The following is a 23,842-nucleotide window of genomic DNA, read 5'->3' as shown; positions in this document are numbered from 1 at the left end:
TTCCCATTTTAATTTGTTATAATTCAGAGTTGTTTTAATAAACTTCCTCTTTGCAGAGAGTTGGGGAAGGGGTGGCGGCGGGGTGTGTGCATGTCAATATAAACATAATGACAAAAAACACGTATGTAGGGAAAATAATGCTTCTAAAGTGGTTTGAACACATAATTCATGAGATTAAGGAAAATAAAAATAATTTGTGAAAACTGACAACAAAAATAAAATGTAGCACTTCTGCTGACAATATCCAGATGACAATATATGTATTCTTTAATTTAAGCCTAACTTGGGTCTACCATGACAGACACACTTTAACTACCAGTTCAATGCACCCCACTTACACTTACAGAATGGTATTATAGTGGCACTTTAAGATTTCTTGTGTCCCCTAATCCCACTTACATTATAAACTTGTTTAAAGGGATTCTACAGTGCCAGGAAAACAAAGCCGTTTTCCTGGCACTATAGAATCCTACAGTGCCCCCCCTCTCGCGGTGCTTAAGGGGTTAAAACTCCTTCAGTTACTTATCTGAATCCAGCGGCGAGGGACATCAACCGGCAGGGGAGACCTAATGCGCATGCGTAGCAATGGCCGTGGTCGCCTTAGGATTTCCCCATAGGAAAGCATTATTCAATGCTTTCCTATGGGGAAAAATCTGATGCTGGAAGTCCTCATGTCTGGTAGACAGCCACTAGAGGTGGAGTTAACCCTCAGAGGTAATTATTGCAGTTTCTAATTACCACTGTAGAGTTAAGGGACATGGGACATTGAACCCAAACCACTTCAATGAGCTGCAGTGGTCTGGGTGCCCATAGTATCCATTTAAGTAGGGCCCTCTTCACCTCTATCAACAATATTTTGTTTGTCCAATTACTTGCCATTATATATCCTTACTGTAAAACACTGCAGATTATGTCAGTACTATAAATGATAATAATGCAGACCATCGTGGGTCTGTAATAGGGGTTAAAGAAACACCCCAAGCACCAGAATTGTTTGTTGCATGTAGTACGGTTTAATAAATTTACCGGAGTCCCGCTGTGAACCATCAGCTACATCCCCTGCATCTGGTCTAATCCAGCAGGAGAATCTGGACTGCTCTATAGAGCTAGGCAAGGCCATAAAGAACCACGCTCAGGTGCCAATAAAGAGACCCGCAGCAGCTGTATTAGTGAATACCAGATTCAGGTGACTTGATCTCAGGCACCTGTCGGAAACCAAGTAAGTCTGAGAACCGTACTGAAACTATTTGACATCTTCGAGTACTCCTGGCCGGCCCCATACCCACTACAGCGGGCTTCGTGTGTTCCTTTAAATAATTCATGACAGATCATGCCACGGCTGTCATATTACTATGGGATACTCCCACCCCTTGTCATAAAAGCATTAAGCACAGTGTGATCTGTGCAGACATTTTTTCAAGGAACATGACAAAAATGTGTCAAAAAGGTTACAATCAGATACTATAAAACAGCTAAATGTGGTTTTATATACAGTTTATTACATTTATGGAGACCCTCTCCAATATAACAATTATCTTGTTATTTATCATAATATAAAACAAAATAGATTTACATTCCTATCATCGAATGAGGGGGCATACAATCCTAAGTAAAACAAAAGTTTATAACTGAAAATTAAAGCAGAAAGGTTCATCTGATGATCTGAAAACAAAAATTTGTTGGCTAGATGTAGCCTCAGGCTCTGCCGGGGAATCCAGGGCCAGGGTAACGGGAGCAGTGTTTGGATTTTTACAAGTTTTACGGATGCTCTGGCGGAAAACCTTGCTAGTCTTTTGTCTTTGAACTGTGGAAACTTTCTTCATCCGAGCAGATTGAGCAGCTGTTAAGAGAGACATAGTGTAAGATTATTAAACAGTAACAGTAATACAGAATTTCACTGAAAGAAGAACACTATCCGATGCTATTCACTGAGCAGGTGATGGTTCTATTTGTAGGCTGCTAGAGAATTATGGGATATGTGGACCAAATGCTCAGGGATGGTCAAAGTCTTAGGCCATTCTTGAACCCTCCGTATTCCGGAGGAATCTGATAACAGAGAGATACAGGGTTATTTACTAAATTGAGAATTTAAAGTGAATTTCACGTTTTAGGCTTAACTAGTCGAACTGGAAGTATAGCTGAATTAGAGGATTTTTCCAATTTGGTCATTTTGGTTTTAAGTTTGAAATTCACTTTGAACTCTCACTTTAACCCCTTAAGGACACATGACATGTCATGATTCCTTTTTATTCCAGAAGTTTGGTCCTTAAGGGGTTAAAGAATAACTGATAAAGACATAACTTCAGATACAGACAGAACACACAGCTTCTCACAATTTGATTAGACATTGTCTACAGCTTGTAAGCTTTGTCAAGTCCCATCAACACAGAATTTGATTTTCCTATTCGTAACTCACCAGTCTGCATCAGCTTGAGCTGCTTCTGTCTCTCTTCTTCCATCTTACGTCTATAATCTCCAAACATTGCGCGCATTACCTGGCGTTTCTTAACCAAAGCCGCCTTTTCACTGCGCAGCGTCTTGATAGCTCGCAAAGCTTCTTCCACTGCATGAAGGAAACAAGGAGGGAGACTCAGATGGCATTCTAGTCTAGGCTTGACAAAGGCTCACTTCAAAGCTGAAACGTTGTGCACTGTTCCTTTATAAAGTCTGCTTATCTGAGGAAACCGCTGGGTATGCATGGGCTGCTGGCAATTTTCCCAATGTAACTGGGGTTTGCCTTCCCTTACTGGAGCACCCTGGTGGAAATACTCCCTTTTTGCGTTTGCATTCCTCAGCTAGTCTATATCTGGGTATTGTACTGTCTGTTACCTGCATCTCTTTGCCTTGTTTCTAGTCTCCGTGTGTATTTGTTGTATCTTTAAATGTCCATTAAAAAAGGTACACTGACCAAGAACAGGAGAAATCAAACCCCAACGTTTCGTCTGTGAAGCCTTCCACTGGGGGACCTCTCGGAGGAAGGCTTCACAGCCGAAACATTGGGGTTTCATTTCTCCTGCTCTTGGTCAGTATACCTTTTTTAATGGGTTTTTGCATTTAGCACTTTACTTACATTGTGGTTTTGGTACTATATACTAGATTTGGAACTGTACTATGCACTTTCTCTCTGCTATAATGATATCTTGTTGTATTTTCTACACATGAATAAATACTCTTTTTATGTGCAAAACTGTGGTGTGCCTTGGAAACATTTCTGATTTTTTATTACATGTATATATCTGGTATGGAAACAGATTCTCTAACTTTAAGAGTACCGTGTACTTATAAACCACACACTTATTACCCATTTTTCAGTAGAGCGCTTCCTGTAATTTTATGTTTGTATCTTTAAATGTCATCTTATGTGTCTGTGCCTCTCTCCCCCACTTTATAAACTCATGGAATCAGAGACAACAAGTATATTGTGATTTAGTGAGTTTATAACCGTGTGTCTTAACATTCCAAATGGAAGACAGAGCTTCTATCCAACCTATGTGTCTCTTGTAGGTTTAAACTTTAATAAAATTCCCTACCCAAATCCACCCTGTCGGTTGGTTCAACTATGTGCCTCTCCCTACATACACTGACAGCTCTAACTTATCACTTCTGCTCACATATATATATGTTTAGATAGAATTTATTCCTTACATAGTTACATAGGCTGAAAAGAGACATGTGTCCATCAAGTTCAGCATTCCTCACCCTGTTTTGGTGTAGATTTTTGTCTCTGGAGTCCGATTTCGAGCTGCTCCACGCACCAGTCCAACTCTCTGGACAGCTCATGCCCCCCTGACTGGAAGACACAAATTTTTATAAGAAAGTGGAGGCTGTCGGCTTCTGTTAGATTATATGCAGCATGATTCTTTACCAGCCAACAGATGGCAGAGAATTATGGGAAGTGTAGTTCAACAATAGCTGAAGGAAAAGGATGGACACACTTGGTATATAGGAAAGAATATGGGCTTGATCTCATTATAATATTAGCAACTCTGCATATATAAATGCATTATACAAACCAAACAATATATAATGGCAAATTATTTAACTGTTTTTTTTTTTTTTTTCTTTCTACATTCATTTATTAGGGTGTTTGCACATAGGGATAGATTACAGGCCATTACTAGGTTAACTGCTTTTTTGGAACTAATTATTAGTTATATATAAGTACGGTAGATACAAAATGTGCATTGCCTTTTAACCCCTTAAGGACACATCATGATTCCCTTTTATTCCAGAAGTTTGGTCCTTAAGGGGTTAATGAAAGATTAGGGTTATTCGCTAATGAACATTTTATATCTGCACATTTGGGCCTTGCTTGAAAAAACAGATGTTATAATTAGTTGAGTACATTCCTATTCCTCCTCCCCCCCCCCCCCCCCCCAAAAACAAATACCGTACCTATCCACCAAAGACTTCCAGGTCAGACAGAGAGCTAGAATGGCGATATTAGATTGAGAGAAGGTAAGTATTTTTCCTCTAGCTTTCCTTTTCACACAGATAGAATGCAGGACTCGGTACATACAGAGATGATAGGGAAGTGGCTGACATCTTACAAAATATTATTTTTGACCATTTTAAACTGATTTTCAGATTCCTCACCTGGGAAGCATCACTTGAAGAGTCAGCTCCTCTGGTTTCTTTATTTGGCGTCTCTGCTTTGCTAACTTTTTGTCCTTCCCCAGTCAGGCCTTTTCCCTTAGATCCTTTTTTCTTCTTTTTCTTGCTGGGAGAATCTCCAGACACATTCTTAGCCTCATCATGTTTTACAGTATTACTAGAGGTCACAGAGGCCCCTGTTTTATTCACAGCAGCCTGTAACTCTGTATGGTTCTGTGATACAGCATTGGGTTCAGTAGCAGTGGTCATGTTCTCTGCAGAGGTCTTCTCTACAGAACCCTGACCTCCAATCTCTAAGTTCGCAAAAGTGGAGGCAGCATCATCCAGAATCTGGAAATTGAAGGAGAATCCCGAGGCTGCATTGGGGACTATGATGCTGGCTTGATTGACGTCATGACTGTCTCCATCTGTGACGTGCTCATTCTGATTGTTTTCCGCATCCTCTGTCCCACTGTCTGTACCCTGATCAACCTCATCTACACAGAAATTGAAGTTGAAGGTATTATCAGAGACTGGGAACCAACTGCTGGAGCTAGCCGGTGTATCCTTTGAACACTTCCTATAGCACACACTCTGAGAATCCTGAGATGTTCCCTCCTGGATGTGAGCATCAGGGAGATTAGCAGCTTTGAGAAAAGCAGAAAGAGTGCATTAAATATATGAAAGAAAAACTCAATCTACAATACTAAGGAATAATAGAATAAATCTTATGCAATTTGTCCGATATGCAAATAGACAAAAGAGACCAGCTGGAAAAATAGCAGATTAACCCCTTAAGGACCAAACTTCTGGAATAAAAAGGAATCATGACATGTCACACATGTCATGTGTCCTTAAGGGGTTAAAGGACCACTATAGGCACCCAGACCACTTCAGCTTAATGAAGTGGTCTGGGTGCCAGGTCCATCTAGGGTTAACCCTGCCTGCTGTAAACATAGCAGTTTCAGAGAAACTGCTATGTTTACATTTGGGTTAATCCAGCCTCTAGTGGCGGTCTCATTAACAGCTGCTAGAGGCCCTTCCGCGCTTCTCACTGATTTTCACAGTGAGAAGACGCCAGCGTCCATAGGAAAGCATTGAGAATGCTTTCCTACGAACTGGCTGAATGCGCGCGCGGCTCTTGCCGCGCATGCGCATTCAGCCAATGACGTTAGAAGGAGGAGGAGAGTCCCCAGCGCCGAGGGAGCCTGGCGCTGGAGAAAGGTAAGTGTTTAACCCCTTCCTCCCCCTTCAGCCCGGCGGGAGGGTGGCCATGAGGGTGGGGTGGACCTATTAACACTATAGTGCCAGGAAAACAAGTTTGTTTTCCTGGCACTATAGTGGTCCTTTAAGAACAAATGTATTTTTTTCTTCTTCAATTCAGTTATTCCATAATGCCTACTTTATTAAATATACCCCCAAAAATATAACACTGTAGGTTATTAATCAGACCTTGTAAGGAGCTCACCACTGCAATCCTACAGGGTACATGGAAAACTCACAATGGATACATTAGCTGCAAATTTAAATTTTGATCTTTGCTGTGACCTATAAAAGATCCCCATGCACCCTTATGCTATATCACTTATGAGCAACAGAGAACAGGTTCAAAATAGCTGCAACAAATGGTGGTCTACATCAGCATGCAGTTTCATTGCTCTGCCACCAAGCTGTGCACTAGTGATATCCTTTAGGGGTTTCTTTAACTCTTTACATTCTATGTTCCATCTAGTTTTGGTTTAGAATACTCCACTATGAATATAATTATCGGGTGAATATTTTTCTAGAAGAGTATTTTTGTACTTTTCTTATATCTTAAATCTTCAAATTTTTCTCAAAACAGAATCGATACAACTTATTAAACCACAATTTCAAGATTTCATTTATTTGCACAGTATTTGTAGAGACAATTGCCAGGGTCTGCACCCATATCCTGCGATCGTGTATACTCGATTACAACCATTGCAGTGAAGTTTGTTCATTGAAAACCAATTTTGTAGCCAAGCCGGGTAGCCAAGCCGGTGCTATCTATCATGCACCGCCTCGCTGAGCTCCTCCGCACAGCATGAGCTGGTAGGGGCTCTAGCGATCTCACTCCCTCGCAGTCAGAGACCAGAAGGAGGCATTATAGGCCTCTGCTCTCAGCCAAAGGGCAGATTCCACAAGTAGCCCACATGGAATTAAAGCCCGCCTCACTACCAAAATGTACGTAGGAGGGGGGGCTCAGCTAAAAATAAAAACAAGCAATGTGTGGGCAGTTTGAACAAGGAAATAAAGCAAATATATTCTACAGTGTTAGGAATACAAAACTGCATTTCTAACACTATGGTTCCCTTTGGTTCCTTCTTCCCCTCCCCCCCCCTACAGCCAGTGGTGTATCTTGGTTTTGTGCTGCCCTAGGCAGGACAAAACTCAGACCCCCCCCCCCCCGCGCACGCGCCACCCCCACCCAACCCTTCCCCCCTTTCTAAATACACACACATTCACTGACAGATACGCATACACTAGCTAACAGACACACACAGTCAGACACACACACACACACTAACAAACACACACAGTCGGACACACACTAACACACACACACAGTCGGACACACACTAACACACACACACAGTCGGACACACACTAACACACACACACAGTCGGACACACACTAACAGACACACACACAGTCGGACACACACTAACAGACACACACAGTGAGACACACACACTAACAGACACACACACTAACAAACACACAGTCGGACACACACACTAACAAACACACACAGTTGGACACACACACACTAACATACACACACAGTGAGACACACACACTAACACACACTAACAAACACACACAGTCAGACACACACACTAACAAACACACACACAGTGAGACACACACACTAACACACACACACACACTAACAGACACACACATACTAACAGACACACACATACTAACAGACACACACACACTAACAGACACACACACACTAACAGACACACACACACTAACAGACACACACACACTAACAGACACACACACACTATCAGACACACACAGTCAGAGACACACACACACACACACTCACATTAACACATTTTTTTTTTTTATTTACTCCCCCCCCCCCCTACCTTTGGGAATGCTGGGGGTGGGGGGGTTCTCCCATTCCCTGGTGGTCCAGTGGCTGTAGGGCGGCACTGGCGGGCAGGCTGGGCAGCCGGCGAGGGAGCTCTTCCCCTGAGCTCTCTGCTCAGCTCCCTCGCGCACCGCCCGCAGAGTGAGGCTGGGAGGCGGAGCCGGAATATGACGTCATATTCCGGCTCCCAGTCTCACTCTGCGGGCGGCGCGGGAGGGAGCTGAGCAGAGAGCTCAGGGGAAGAGCTCCCTCGCCGGCCGCCCAGCAACCAGCCCAGCATGTCTGTTAGCCGCAAGGCTAACAAGACATTTGCCTTGGGCATTTGGGGGCTGCGTTTTTTGCCGCCCCCTGGAAAATGCCGCCCAAGGCAAATGCCTTGTTTGCCTCGCGGCTAATACGCCCCTGCCTACAGCAAATAAAAGGAATTTAAAATCAAAAACTTTTACTTACCCAAGTCCAGCACCGATGAACCCTCGCTGCTCTGCCTCCTCTTCCATCATCTGATGGGCGGACCTAAAGCGCATGTAGCGGAGGGCAATAGTAAAATCCCCGATATCCGCTGGTTACACAGGTACATCCACAGTCAGCGCTGAAAAGTAAGACAAGTTCCCCAATCCTCCCAATAACCGGACGAAACACAGTCTGGGAGTCAACTAACTTGCTTTATTCACAGACTTCCATATTTATGCAGTTCCCCATGCAAGGGGTTTCCTTACAGATTTTACAGGGCATTGTAATTATCCCAACAGGCATTGCTGCACGAGAGGGATAATCCCACCAAAATGGACGATTAAGTGGATTATCCCCTCGTGTAGCAAAACCGACAATTTATATAGAAATCCATATTTTATACAATTTTACTTGCTTTTAGACGAATGACCGTTCGGTAGATAGCTGGGGTCGGCGGGCACATTTAGTGAGAATACCGCTCCGATCCCAGCTAAACTAACCGAACGCCGCACAAAATACATTAAAATATTGAGTTCGGTTTAAAAGTACCGAACATCTATGGGGAACAGAATGTGCCGAACGCAGAACTCCCGAACGCTCTGGAAGTCCAGCGGTGTTCGGATCATTGAGTAGCCGTTTTCAGTTCCAGGCTCTCGAGGACCGAACACCGCTGCAGAGACAAAGGATCCAAGATGGCCGACCGCCGCATGGTCGGTAGCCGAACGACGGCCACCTAGGAGAGCCCTTAATTACCGATTGCAACATTGTTGCAATCGGTTAATTGGTGCCACACGACTGGTGAGTGGGTGGTCTACCTGGGGAGCCCGCATTCGTATGGCGAACGGCCTGGATAACCGTGTTTCGTCAAACGAAAGGGGTTTGTATGCTGGCAGCGTATGGCTGCCAGCAGGCGAACGGCCATAATACGGTACATATACAGTTTAACATACACAGCATATATTCAGCCTACGGACAACCTTTAGTAACTACAATCCAGAAGTGGCTAGGTTTGCCACAGCGCATACGCTATAAGTGCTGCTAGCGCATTAGGCACGCCACATAGGATGGCATTGTCTTAATGCTTTCCTATAGGAATTTTACAGACACTGGAAGTCAGACTCAGAGTCCCTTAGAATCCCAGAAGCGCCTCCAGTGGCTGTCAAATAAACTGGTGGCAGTCTTAGTCCTGCAAGATAATCAACGGTTTGCATTGCAGTACTGAGTGGGACACAAACACTGCATCCTGACCACTTCAGTGAGCTGATGTGGTCTGTGTGCAGGGCCGGCCTTAGGGGTGTGCGAGCTGTGCGGCCGCACAGGGCGCCATGGAGCAGGGGGCGCCCTGCGGCCGCATAGCTCACACGGCAGGGGTGTATTAGCCGCGAGGCAAACAAGGCATTTGCCTTGGGCGGCATTTTCCAGGGGGCGGCAAAAAAAGCCGCCCCCAAATGCCCAAGGCAAATGTCTTGTTAGCCTTGCGGCTAACAGACATGCTGGGCTGCCGGCGGGCTGCTGGGCGGTCGGGCGGCGCTGGCGGGCGGCTGGCGAGGGAGCACTTCCTCTGAGCTGTCTGCTCAGCTCCCTCGCGCGCCGCAGAGTGAGGCTGGGAGCCGGAATATGACGTCATATTCCGGCTCCCAGCCTCACTGTGCGGCGCGCGAGGGATCTGAGCAGACAGCTCAGAGGAAGTGCACCCTCGCCAGCCGCCCGCCCGCCAGCCACTGGACCACCAGGGAGGAAGAGACACCCCCCCCCCCCCCGCATTCCCAAAGGTAAGGAGGCTGGGGGGGGGGGGGGTTTAAATAAATTTTTAAAAATGTGTTAATGTGGGTGAGTGTGTGTGTGACTGTTTGTCTGCCTGTGTGTGTGTGTGTGTGTGTGTGTGGCTGTCTGCCTGTGTGTGTGTGTGTGTCTGTCTGCCTGTGTGTGTGTGTGTGTGTGTGTGTGTGCCTGTGTGTGTGTGTGTGTGTGTGTGGCTGTCTGCCTGTGTGTGTGTGTGTGTGTGTGTGTGGCTGTCTGCCTGTGTGTGTGTGTGTGTGTGTGTGTGGCTGTCTGCCTGTGTGTGTGTGTGTGTGTGTGTGTGTGGCTGTCTGCCTGTGTGTGTGTGTGTGTGTGTGTGTGGCTGTCTGCCTGTGTGTGTGTGTGTGTGTGTGTGTGGCTGTCTGCCTGTGTGTGTGTGTGTGTGTGTGTGTGTGTGTGTGTTTGTGTGTGACTGCCTATGTGTGACTGTCTGGGCAGACTAAATGGGCCGAATGGTTCTTATCTGCCGTAACATTCTATGTCTGTGTATGTGTATGTGTGTTTGTGTGTGGCTGTCTGTGTATGACTGCCTGAGTGTGTTTGTGTGTGTGTGTGTGTGTGGCTGTCTGCCTGTGTGTGTGACAGGGTGTGTGGGAAGGGGGGGCGCTGTGAAGATTTTTCGCACAGGGCGCCCAAATGCCTAAGGCCGGCCCTGTCTGTGTGCCAATGGTGTCCCTTTAATTTTTTTTAAATTAGATTTTTATTCATATTAAATTATGTTTTATATATAAATATTTGATGTGAAATGAAAGTCTTATTTATCCTGAACAAAATGATATACAATAAGTTGGAAACTACTTGGATTCTGAGGGTGATTTTTCTATAAACCCCATGGTATTGAAGGGATTAAACAAGCATTTATGTACCTGCTTTTTCCTGTGCCTTTCTCTCTTCAGTCATTTTAAGACGGTAGTTTCCAAAAACCCTGTTCATCACCGAACGTTTCTTCACAAAAGGTGCTTTGCGAGACCGCAGGACCTGAAGCACCTTCTCTGCATCGGATACTGGGAGGGGAATCGTGAGATGAAGAATGCAAATTAAAACTCAAAGGCATAAAGCAGGTAAACTGGCTACTGTCTAAGAGCTGGGGAAAAATTGTGCAACAGTGTCATAGAATGCCTTTGCATCAATCAGTATGGGGCAAAAGCACATAAGACTATTTCCCACATATATACACGGACAAGAACACACACACACAAATTCCTCATGAAAAAAAAAAAATGTATTTATATATTTTTTTTGGCAAGACATTGTAATATGCATGGCTGCGACAGATGCCAAATATGCAACGTTTCAAACTGAAATTCTGCACACACAGACTCCAAGCACCATAACCACTTCAACGCACTGAAGTAGTCATGGTGCTTGGAGTAACCCTTTAACAATAACATACAGGAGGAAAAAAAAAACAATTTGATACAATGACATGGGATTCACATTACAGCAAATAGCTTTGCAGTGAACCAAAAGAAAGAGAGATTAATGACAACACATACCTTGTTTTGGGGATGGATTTCGGCGGAGAAGACCAGTCTCCAGTTTACGAATGCACCAATCCAGTTCATCTTCAAAAGATCCTTGAGGAGCCTGTTTGTTTCAGGGGTATAGAATGCATTTTTTAAAAAAAACTATTGACCCCTTCAATTATTTTATTTGGAAAAGTTTCCTGTTTTTAACTTTTGTTTTATGCTCATGTACTAATCATTTTATTAAATGACATCAATCCAATATGTGCGAAATATATATCTCATGCCATCCACTCAATTGTTGTTCTGGTTTTTTTGTTGTTGTATTTTTAATACTACTTCTGTCACACCTTTACCTTTTGTTTAAAAAAACCAAAACAAAGCAAAACCGCACTTAGCAGATGTAATATACAAAATACATCATGTCAAAGTGATATTTTTATCACAAAAAAGGGAGGCTTTTCTTATGAGAGATCATTAAAAGGAAATTACTATTAATGTTTGGAATGGGGGCAAGTTAGGGGAATGGCCTTTTGTTTTGAACAAATCTCACGGATTTCTGTGTGGATGATACCGGAGAAACTGACGGAAGCCAAGCACAGAGAGATGGACACAGGTTTCTTCAGGAAGGAAGAGATTCTTTATTGGATCACCGATCGGGACTCAGAGGGACTAGCGTCACCAAAATACAGCAAAGTCTGAGTACTGAATACATAGAGTACATTCCTTATATAGCACTGTAGCTCCTCCCACAATTAACTACACCCACACATACCCTTAACCTATTTAATAAATAGAGTCTAAACTCATCCATCCGGTCTAACCACGTGGCTCATCTGATACAAAGGAGAGGGACGCGTAATTCCAGTTCTTACATTCCTGCACCTGGTCAGTACAGTGATGACAGTATCTTAGCTACGTGTTATTAACTAACTGATACTACAAACACATATACATACATATGCCTTGTGGCAATCTTAGCCTGCTAAACTTGTATTTTACTGGAATTACATCACATTCCCCCCTTTGATGCCTCTGATATTTCACAATTACTTGAGGCATCACTTAACCTTGGTTTGCATATACCTCAGGTTACCATGAACCAGACCAGACTTATCTTATGATGTGAATCTTCAACATTCATCTTCTTGCATTGGTTCTCCCTGATCTAGAGCCTTATACTTATATATCGCCATTATCTGTGCAGCAGCCTTCCTCTCTGCTATACTTCCTATCAGGCTTTGCACAGACCTAACTACTAAGGGTATAAGACACGGTAGGAGTAGACACAACAGTAAAATCAGTAGGACTCCACCTACCACTGCCTTAAGCCCTCCAAACCACTCATACCAGCTACCAAACCAACTACTTGGATTGTACCCTTTCCATACCTGAGTAGGCACATGCGCTAGTTTAACCATATGGCTAGTAAGCTCAGCTATTGCTTGCCCTTCGTCATCTATTTGAAGACAGCAATTACTTAGGTTAAACTTCCCACATACACCTCCCTCTACTGCCAAAAGGTAATCCAAGGCTAATCTATTTTGGTAGACTGCTGTCCTCATCCTGGTGTTATGCTTCGCTAGAAGATTGAGCGCTTGTGATGTCTCATTTGTGATAATCTCAACCACCGCCTGTAATCTTATAATACGGTTGAGCATATAAATAGGGGTTCTATAACCAAAGGTACCATCCTCAGCCCACGTGGCTGGCCCATAGTAATCTATAATACGCTGGGGAGGCCATTCATCATCTTCCCAGGCGCCTATCTCTATGGGTCCCCTTTTCTTCCTATGATTCACATCATACACTTTAACACCTAAAGTCTCACCTGTTTCAATCGGTAACAAGAAGAAGGATGGTTTGAGCATACCCAACACACATGCCCCTTCCCAGTCCTGTGGCAACTCCGAATAGGCTTTCTTACCACAGATCCAGTACAAATTTGCTGGGGCTCTCCAGGTAGATGTGATGGATAGATCAAACCACACATCCTTTAAATTGGCATATCTAGCAAACGGGTTAGATGGTTCTGAGACATTTGAAGCCGACCACCAAGTTGTATTCTTTGTATCATCATCATAAGCTTTTTGCCCTAGACAAGTTAATTCTCCTACAGAAGTATTATACATTATTCCTTTCCTTGCTATGCAAACATAACCTATGATGGAGGTCTTTAATCTCCACTCAGATTTACCTCTAACACTCAAATGATAATCGGCTTGTGTAGATATTAGTTGGTCAACTGCCTCAGAACCGGACATTACCTCCTTTGCTTCCCAAGGCCATTGGTCTCCCATGTTAGTACCTCCACACACATAGCAGTTGGTAACATTAAGACTACCGGCAATACTTTCAGCTAAATCGATGAACAGGTTTTTAGCATTATGGGGGATCTTATTATCTATACTCATCTCTTCGTAAAAGGAATGGTATACTTGATGAGTCTGGGAGGATACCGTATCAGTCTCTATTCCTATAAACAATAATGTCCCAGGATCTAAACCCGTCCCGTATATCTGAAACCCAAATAAATTTCCATACTTATCTAGGAACTTGTCGGGGTTATTAATAAGTATATGGACTGGGTTGCATTCCATAGACTTACAATAAGGGCTAGTCGGCAACTTAGTCACTATCATGTCTTTATCTACTGTCTGTCCCCAAGTCGCCCACCCCACACAAGACCAATATGGACAAAAGTTATAGTCTTTATTTGGGCATCTAGGACTCACATATTTATTTTTACTACTGGGACAAATATATTTATCATTAGACCCATACGTCCTCTCCCATCTAAGATCCCCACATACATTCCACGGTTTTCTACCACTTGATATCGCCTTACATGCATCAAATAGCAGAACACCCGAAGAATGTACGGATTCTAACACCGTCTTATTAATTAGGGTCCCCTGAGGATCTCCATTCCTGAGAGTCAACCAAATTGTACGAGGTTGATACTCTGGACTGAAGCACTTAGGTTCTCCTACTCCTAAATGGCACACACTATAGTCTATATTTAGGTATCTACATCTTGATACCTCTCCTTTACATTCGTATTGTGAATGCCAAATTAGGGTTTGGGAAATATGGTTACCTGTTCTCGTAGTCTTAATGCATACCTCACAGCTAGGAGTGTCGGTACCTCTACCTTCCTGAATATAAAAACACATATAAATAAACACAATCAAAAGCACATCTTTCGCCGTCATCCTCAGTCTTCGTCCGTGCGATGGAACCTCAGCTTCCAGGATGTGAGGGCTGCAGGGAATGGAGTTCTGCTCATCTTCACAGGTGTCCCTTCGAGACTTTCCTGGCTTATACACTATGTGATGGTAAGCGGACAGGCTTTATTATGGCCTTCTCACTCACACCTGTAACAATAAAATTTGTAATCCACAATAATTCCTCGTTACTCCGACTGAGTAGTGCGTTTTAACCGGATCTTGCAGGGATTCTCTGGATCTGCTGTAACTTGCCAAGAATCGACTGCTGCTGGTTTAACCCTGGAGTGATGTATCCACGGAGTCACTTCTGCTACTTTTATCGCTGTAGGGGTAGACAAAAGAACAACATAAGGACCTCTCCACTTGGGCCCTAACGGTACATTATTCCACTCTTTAATCCACACTTGATCTCCTGGATGATAACTATGAACAGGGGGATAAATATTCACAGGTAATCTATCTTGTACCCATTTCTGTACCTCCTCCATAGTCTTACCCAACTCTACAACCTGCTGCCGGGTAATTCCTTCTCCCAACTGACTCAAGTCCCCCCTTAAGTTACCAAGTACGGGAGGTGGTCGCCCATACATGATTTCAAAAGGAGAGAGGCCCATCCTTCTGGTAGGGGTACTGCGGATTCGCAATAAAGCTATGGGTAAGAGAACGTTCCACTTAAGTTGGGTTTCCTGACACATTTTAGCCAACTGGTTCTTTATAGTTCTATTCATTCTCTCTACCTTACCAGAACTCTGGGGTCTATATGCAGTATGAAGCCTCCACTTTATACCAAGCATATGAGTCAGTTGTTGTAGGCACTGATGAACAAAAGCTGGACCATTGTCCGATCCTATAGAACAGGGTAGTCCATATCGGGGTATTATTTCTCGTAGCAGGAATCTTACAACTTCTCCTGCTTTCTCTGTACGAGTAGGACATGCTTCTACCCAGCCTGAATAGGTGCACACAATTACCAGCAGGTAACGATGTCCACCCGATTTAGGCATCACTGTAAAGTCTATTTGTAGATCGGACATGGGGAGTCCCCCCATAAACTGAACTCCTGGTGGCTTTACTGGTCCTTGTCTTGCATTATTCTTAGCACACGTTACACATCTGCGTACAATGGCCTGAGTCAAGTTGGACAATCTTGGTATGTAGAAATGTTTTCTAAGAGATTCTTCAGTACTGTCTCTCCCAGAATGTGTCCCGTTGTGATAATTTTGGACAATTTCTACCGCTAGCGATGCTGGTATAACTATTCTTCCATCTTCTAGCTGATACCACTTGTTCTCCAGATACTTTCCCGGTTCAGTCTTTAACCACTCCTCTTCTTGAGCTGTATAAACTGGAGTCCATTGGGACAGTGGAGTTGGTATAAGAGCAGCTATATGCCCTACATACTCCTGTCTTCCTGATTCAGCAGCACGCTTAGCTGCACTATCTGCCATCCGATTTCCTTTGGTTACATCACCATCTCCTCTCAGATGCGCTCGACAATGTATGATACCGACTTCTTTCGGCTCCCACACTGCTTCCAATAGTTGTAGGATTTCGGCTGCGTACTTGATTTCTTTGCCTTCTGAATTCAGTAGTCCTCTTTCTTTATACAAAGCTCCGTGGGCATGAGTGGTTAAAAACGCATACTTAGAGTCCGTATAGATATTTACTCTTAAACCTTCAGCCAATTGTAACGCTCGTGTTAGTGCTATTAATTCTGCCTTTTGTGCTGATGTTCCTTTCGCCAGTGGCCGAGCTTCTATCACCTTGTCTATTGTTGTCACTGCATATCCTGCATAGCGGATCCCTTCTTTCACATAACTACTGCCGTCGGTGTAATATTGAACATCGGGGTTCTGGATGGGAAAATCACGAAGATCTGGTCTACTTGAGAATACTTCATCCATTACTTCCAAACAATCATGTTGACTTTCAGTAGGTTGTGGCAAAAGGGTAGCTGGATTTAAGGTGTTTACAGTCTCTAAATGCACTCTTGGGTTTTCACACAACATTGCTTGATACTTGGTCATACGGCTGTTACTAAACCAATGATTTCCTTTGTAATCCAACAACGTCTGTACTGCATGTGGGACTCGTACATAAAGTTCTTGACCCAGAGTGAGTTTATCGGCTTCAGCTACTAGCAGGGCGGCTGCAGCTACGGCTCTTAGACAAGGTGGAAGTCCGCTGGCCACTGCATCCAGTTGCTTAGACATGTAGGCAACAGGTCTTTGCCATGATCCCAAGTACTGTGTCAATACTCCCACAGCCATTCTTCTTTGCTCGTGTACATATAAGTAGAATGGTCGTGTGTGATCAGGTAGACCTAATGCTGGGGCACTCATCAAAGCCTTCTTCACATCTTCAAATGCCGTTTGCTGTTCTTGGGTCCATAAGAAGGGGTCGTGCTCTGTACCTTTGATAGCTGCGTACAGAGGTTTTGCTAGTATCGCATAACTGGGAATCCATATCCTACAGAAGCCTGCTGCCCCCAAGAATTCTCGCACTTGTCTTCTATTCTTGGGTATTGGTATTTGGCAGACAGCTTCTTTTCTCTCTGGCCCCATAATTCTTTGACCTTCAGAGATATGGAATCCTAGATACTTGACAGTTGGCAAACACAACTGAGCCTTCTTTCTAGACACCTTGTATCCTGCCTTCCAGAGAATGTGTAGTAGATCGTGCGTTGCTTGCTGACAGATTTCTTTTGTAACTGCTGCTATCAACAAGTCATCTACATATTGTAACAATACACACTCTCCTGGGATGGACTCGAAATCCAATAGATCTTGACTTAGGGCTGAACCAAATAGGGTAGGTGAATTTTTAAACCCTTGGGGCAGTCTTGTCCAAGTCATTTGGCGTTTTGAGCCCGTTACAGCGTTCTCCCACTGGAAAGCGAAAATACATTGGCTTTCTGCGGCAATTCGGAGGCAAAAGAAGGCATCTTTGAGATCTAAGACTGTGAAGTAAGTAGCCCCGCCCGGAATTAAAGCAAGCAGGTTATATGGATTGGGTACAACTGGATGTATACTAACAACCGCATCATTGACTGCTCTTAAGTCCTGCACAGGTCGATACTCATCTGTGCCGGGCTTTTGAACAGGCAGCAATGGGGTGTTCCAGGGGGAAGTACAGAATTTTAGGATACCATACCGTATGAACTTATCCAGATAGGATTGGATGTTCTTCTTAGCCTTCTGCGGAATGTGATATTGTCTTAGGCTCACTGGATAAACCCCATGTTTCAGTTCAATTTTTATTGGTGGAATATTGCGGGCCAGTCCTGGTGGGTTGTTCTCTGCCCAAACTCCTGGTATGTTAAACAATGTCTCATCACTCCTAGGGTTTTGGCTAGTCAACACTGTATAAAGTCGCCACTCTTCTTCCTTTGGTACGGATAAAGTCATAATACCTGAAGGTCCATTAAACTTTAAAGATGTTGTTCCATCTGGTAGGAACGTAATCTGCGCTTGTAATTTGGATAGCATATCACGTCCCAGCAATTGGACTGGACATTCAGGCATATAAAGGAATTGGTGTTTTACTACGTGGCCTCCCAATGTACAGAGTCGACTTTTAAGAACCGGTCTTTCAGCACTTCTTCCAGTTGCTCCTATCACAGTAATAGTCCTTCCAGATGGAGGAGCAACTAGATTAGTCACCACTGAATGTTCAGCACCAGTGTCGATCATGAACGCACTCCTCTTTCCCCCCTATTGATACATCGACCATAGGCTCCGCTCGACCAAGGGGGATGGAGCCCGGTCGGTATCAATAGTCCTCCATGACCGTGTCAGCCAATCCTACGAAGTCCCTACCTTCTCTATCGCGGGACCTTTGCGCTGCTGGAATATACCTATCTTCCCTAACACTTCCTCTGTTCCCATTACTCCCTCTATACCCATTACTCCCTCCGGGGCCTCCTCTACCTCTCGCTCTGCCTCTAAAGTTTCCGTAGCCTGCCCTGGGTTGGTCTCTCTCGTACTGCTCGCTTTGCGGACATTCGTTCCTCCAATGCCCTTCTTCCTTGCAATACGCACACTGATCCCTACTCAAAGGCTCCCTACTCCATCTATTATTGCCTCTATCTGGGCCCCGTTTATCTACGCCTGCGATCGCTACCGCTAGCATATCAGCCTTTTTACGCATCTTGCGCTCCTCCTCTTTCTTGCTTTCTGTTTCCCTATTCATATAGACCTTATTAGCTACCTCCATTAGTTGGGAGATTGACATACCTGCAAACCCTTCTAACTTTTGTAGCTTGCGCTTAATATCTCCGTATGCTTGGCTGACAAAGGCGGAGTTAACCATTCGGGAATTGTCTGCGTCTTCCGGATTAAAGGGGGTGTACAAGCGGTACGCCTCCAATAATCGGTCATAAAAGACACTGGGCGCTTCATCGCTTTTCTGGATCACCTCAACTGTCTTCGACATGTTAATGGCTTTCTTTCCTCCGGCTTTCATGCCAGCAATTATAGCGTCTCTATAGGCTCTGAGTTGAACCATATCAGCACCATTTACGTTCCAATCGGGATCAGTGTTGGGATAATGTGTTGCGGCCCATGCTGCTGGATTAGCTTGGTTCAAAGCACGGGCTCTATCCTCTAATGCTTTAATGGCTGCTTGATTTATTCTTGTCCTTTCCTCATTGTTAAATAAAGTCATTAATAACTGCTGGCAATCAGCCCATGTCGGATTATGTGTCTGTACTATTGAGGTGAACAGATCAGTCATGGCTTGTGGTTTCTCAGTATACGAGGAATTATGGGTCTTCCAGTTTAAAAGATCGGTTGTGGTAAATGGGACATATACGAAGACTGGGTCAGCGTGTGCCATTTGACCTGCGGCATCGATATAAGCTGACCCGGGATTCAGACGAAGAGGCATCTGATAGTGCTTTAATTGTTGGGCACCAGTCAACTGTCGGGTTTGGATGGGGCTACGTAGAGAGGCGTCAGTCATGGGTTCCGGTCGGGGAGAGATAGGGTATGGGGATGTGGGAGGTCGGTTTTGGGAAAAGGTAGTGAATAGAACACTTCGGGCCGAGCTAGATGAAGCTTGACCGGAAGTCTGAAGTGGCGCCAAATCAGGATATTCGTTTCTAATGGGGGTGGGTTCTGGTTCCGGAAGGGGAGATTTAGTACGAGGGGGGGTGGATCCTGTACTGGAGGAGGAAGCGGAAGTGGATGAGGGTAATGAGGGAAGGGTTACAGGACTTCCTGTATTTGCGTCACTTCCTCTTACCGGAAAGTAAGGGGGCGGCAAAGGGATCTCGGACTCAGGGGGCGTGTCCAAAATGGGCCTAACACCAGCCCTAGTGGACGAACAAGTCCTAGCTACCATGAGGCGACACTGTTCCTCGTGGCATGTCCGGAGCCATTTTGGCGAGTCATTTACGGCCTGTCTCCAACAATCAATATAAGGAAACTGGCCGTAAAGTTCAGGCCTACCCGATACAGCCACGTGTAAGCGCTGTACCAGAGTTGGATCCAAACTGCCACGTGGCGGCCATGCCGCAACCAAAGTAGGCCACTCCCTAGTACACAAAGTGACCAAACGTACAGGAGACATCTTTACCCCAAAATCACAAACTTTGAATCCCTTTTTAAAATTCTTAACCATACATCCTAAGGGATCCGGAATCGTTGACTGCGACGCACCCATACTTAACAATGGAACGTCGTCGACAACGAATACTATACACGCGTACTATTCAACAGTCACACCCGTTTCCTCTGGCAACAGCACCACGTGGTACGGTTACCAAGTGAAACGTACACAATAACAATAAACACTCAGGGAATTCCCGTACACACACAGCTGCTACACCAGTCACTATATAATCAATATTATGCCCTTTGGCGTAACTACACAGTCACCCACGCTATAATTCTCTATATACGAATTACCCGTCTATAACACACCCCAGTAACATCGTCTTTTACAAATAGCGGTTACAGTACGGTTAGCATAGGTCAAAGCACAAGTTAAGGTCACAATACAATTATTAGTGGTTATGGTGTTAAACATGCAATGGACGACAATGATTAGTACTTATTATATAATGTCAGTAAATATACAGGGTTATGGTACCGTGCACTATAATACAGCAACACACTATTAACACTCTCGCTAGACGGCTGAGCTCGCGCTATCTAACAAGATATACACTTTACTAAAACAATCGTTAACACATTTACAATTCCCAACTAAACTATTGGCCAGTACCTTGAATGGACTACCTAAAACTATATACACCCGTTTTGGTTAGCCACACTGCCCAATCACCACATATACATAGCGAGCTAGAGAACCGAATTTACACAGGCGCCTCTTAGTCGCACTATACAACGAGCTAGAGATCCGAATTTACACAGGCGCCTCTTAGTCGTACTATCAAAAGTCTAGTGGGTTCCAAATTTACACGCCTTCCCACTTAGCCCAGATAGGATGAGAACTAGCGAACCGAATTTACACAGGCGCCGCTTAGTCTCCCGGTCCCTCCGACCTAGCGAACGTAATATACACCCTAGAACGCTAGTCTAGACAAGACACCGGTGTCCGGCTAGGGCTATCTTACACCAGGACCCCGCCTGACTAACCAAATCAAACGGTCTGACTAAAGAGCGTTCGATCGAGCGGTGCGCCTTCGCTCCTTCCCTCCGACAGAGGGGGCAGATACAGATTCAAAAACCCCTTTGGGCCTACCGCACAATCGGTATACCCCTAGCGGGTCCTGCCGTCTAAAACAGCAGTTATCTTACCTCCTCGTTCCTGAACCTGAGTTCACACTCATCGACGGGGACACCCCAGCACTTCTCACGTAGAGGCCGATGATCTCCTGGACAACAGACCAGTGGCGCCGAGACGAAGGGAGGTCCACGCAGAAGTTCAGGGGTGCAGCCGTAGAGAACGTGGGCAAAGATAGACCGTCTCACGCCTCTGCCTCTCAGCTACCGTTGAACGATGAGCTTCCCGGCCAATGCACCAAATGATACCGGAGAAACTGACGGAAGCCAAGCACAGAGAGATGGACACAGGTTTCTTCAGGAAGGAAGAGATTCTTTATTGGATCACCGATCGGGACTCAGAGGGACTAGCGTCACCAAAATACAGCAAAGTCTGAGTACTGAATACATAGAGTACATTCCTTATATAGCACTGTAGCTCCTCCCACAATTAACTACACCCACACATACCCTTAACCTATTTAATAAATAGAGTCTAAACTCATCCATCCGGTCTAACCACGTGGCTCATCTGATACAAAGGAGAGGGACGCGTAATTCCAGTTCTTACATTCCTGCACCTGGTCAGTACAGTGATGACAGTATCTTAGCTACGTGTTATTAACTAACTGATACTACAAACACATATACATACATATGCCTTGTGGCAATCTTAGCCTGCTAAACTTGTATTTTACTGGAATTACATCACATGGACACACATACAAATATACCAACACACCTCCCCACTGCTTTTAATCAACAAAAGAATAGTGCGAGGACTCTGCAGACCAAGGAACAAAACTTCCCCTGCTCCCATGGATGGATGGATGGATGGATGGATGGATGGATATAAACAACCCTGCAGGTATACTGACCTCCTCCATTCGTGTAAAAATCCTACAGGGGGTTCACCAGCCAAGTCAAATCATCTGCAGCTGAAGGGATGGGATGGTTGAAAATTCACAAATCTATGTTGGAAAACCTGACAAGACAACCAATATTAACATTTTAAATTTACTGTGATTATAGACAGGCAGACACAAACACTAAAGCACATGATTATACACATTTTACTCTGTCAATGTCAACTCTCCAAATTAAAACTATTTCATTTCAGTAATAGAGGTCTATTGCATTGTTTATTTAAGAATTACAGCTGTGAGGTGTAGTTAAAAGATGTTAATGACATGTATACAAAGATGACCCAAAGTATCATGTGGATTCTGTTATAGATCAAACATGCTCCTTGGTGCAGCACACACAACCAGCAGACAGGAAGTGGATACAATGTAACCCTGCACTGTCTGTACAATGACTGTATTCATTATGCCAGGCTTTATTCCTGCACACATTAACTAAGAAAAGGCAAACACTTACACTATACTTTACACACGTTACAGGTCCGCGGATAATTCACTCCCCAACTCGGTCCGTTCAAATAGGGTTCCGGACGGAAACTAGACCCGCAGCTTTTCAGTTCCACTCGTGAAACGTGTGTACATGCTATTCATAGGTTTCTCTCATCACAAAAACAAATTATTCTTTTTTTTAACTGTGCTTCTCAGCTACTTGCCTCTCAATGTGAGCAATCACAGATACCAGGAGTACAGGAGACATTCTCTGCTAATATAATCAACCCAGAGAACCACTAACCCTAAAGAAATCCCCAGAATTATGTCATGTAACTCCTAGCCCCCCAACATTGCAAGGGCTGTCTGAGTTAGTTTTAGTATATGTCTCTATAACTGAAGCACTATGGACATTTGGGAGACAGTGGCAGTGCAGACATTATTATTATTGCCATTTCTATAGCGCAAACAGATTCTGTAGCACTTTACAATATTATGAGAGGGGGGGGGGGGGGGGGGGGATTTAACTATAAATAGGACAATTACAAAAAACTTACAGGAACGATAGGTTGGAGAGGACCCTGCTCAAATGAGCTTAAAGATTTGGATTATTTAACACTAGGTCTAAAATCCAAATATTACACATTCACCACTCAAAACACAGCAGTTTTTAATGTAACTTTATTCTATATTGACCATCTGATATAGTAGTGCCTTGCTCTTCTTAATAGGCCTTGAATGATACTTCTGCATAATTTGTAAACGTCGATCCTGAAAGATAGCATTATCTGCGGGTGTTACCTTTTAAAACATCGTATTTGAAGAATCTTCACACTACAAGGGCTCCCTCTACAACAGACAGCTGGACGGGCCGGGGCATATTTACTAAGTGTGAATTGTTAGGAATGCAAAGTGAATTTCCAATTTTAGGTTAAAATAATAGGATTTGGAAAAATACTACAAGTCAGTTGTGTTTTTAGTTCAGCTATTACGGCCTGCAATTCACTAAATTCACTTTGAATGTCCAGTTATCGAATGGCACCATTTGGACCCAGGTACCAGTACTTTTCAGGAAATGTGGACATAGTCTTG

At 44.2% G+C, this 23,842-nt stretch overlaps 1 protein-coding gene across 4 annotated transcripts; it reads right to left on the bottom strand.

The window, feature by feature from the left end:
* Positions 1-1,569: 1,569 nt before the first annotated feature.
* Positions 1,570-22,864, bottom strand: C8H8orf33 (chromosome 8 C8orf33 homolog). 4 transcript variants are annotated; one of them, XM_063428992.1, is made up of 8 exons: positions 22,779-22,864; positions 22,277-22,336; positions 11,471-11,561; positions 10,841-10,978; positions 4,597-5,240; positions 3,700-3,790; positions 2,417-2,563; positions 1,570-1,840 (listed from the first exon to the last, which is right to left on the bottom strand). In XM_063428992.1, exons 2-8 carry the CDS (start codon positions 22,283-22,285, stop codon positions 1,623-1,625), a joined length of 1,338 nt encoding a protein of 445 aa, XP_063285062.1. In that variant the 5' UTR covers positions 22,286-22,336; positions 22,779-22,864; the 3' UTR covers positions 1,570-1,622. The 4 variants fall into 4 exon arrangements, with proteins under 4 accessions (XP_063285062.1, XP_063285060.1, XP_063285061.1 ...); XM_063428990.1 differs by having other exon boundaries at positions 22,277-22,383; positions 22,779-22,852; XM_063428991.1 differs by having other exon boundaries at positions 22,277-22,369; positions 22,779-22,852.
* Between the last annotated feature and the right edge of the window lie 978 nt (positions 22,865-23,842).

This window comes from Pelobates fuscus, chromosome 8 (genome assembly GCF_036172605.1).
Source record: "Pelobates fuscus isolate aPelFus1 chromosome 8, aPelFus1.pri, whole genome shotgun sequence".
Taxonomy (NCBI): Eukaryota; Metazoa; Chordata; class Amphibia; order Anura; family Pelobatidae; genus Pelobates; species Pelobates fuscus.
Note: the sequence above shows the minus strand (reverse complement) of the source record. Positions and strands in the feature narration are given on the sequence as shown.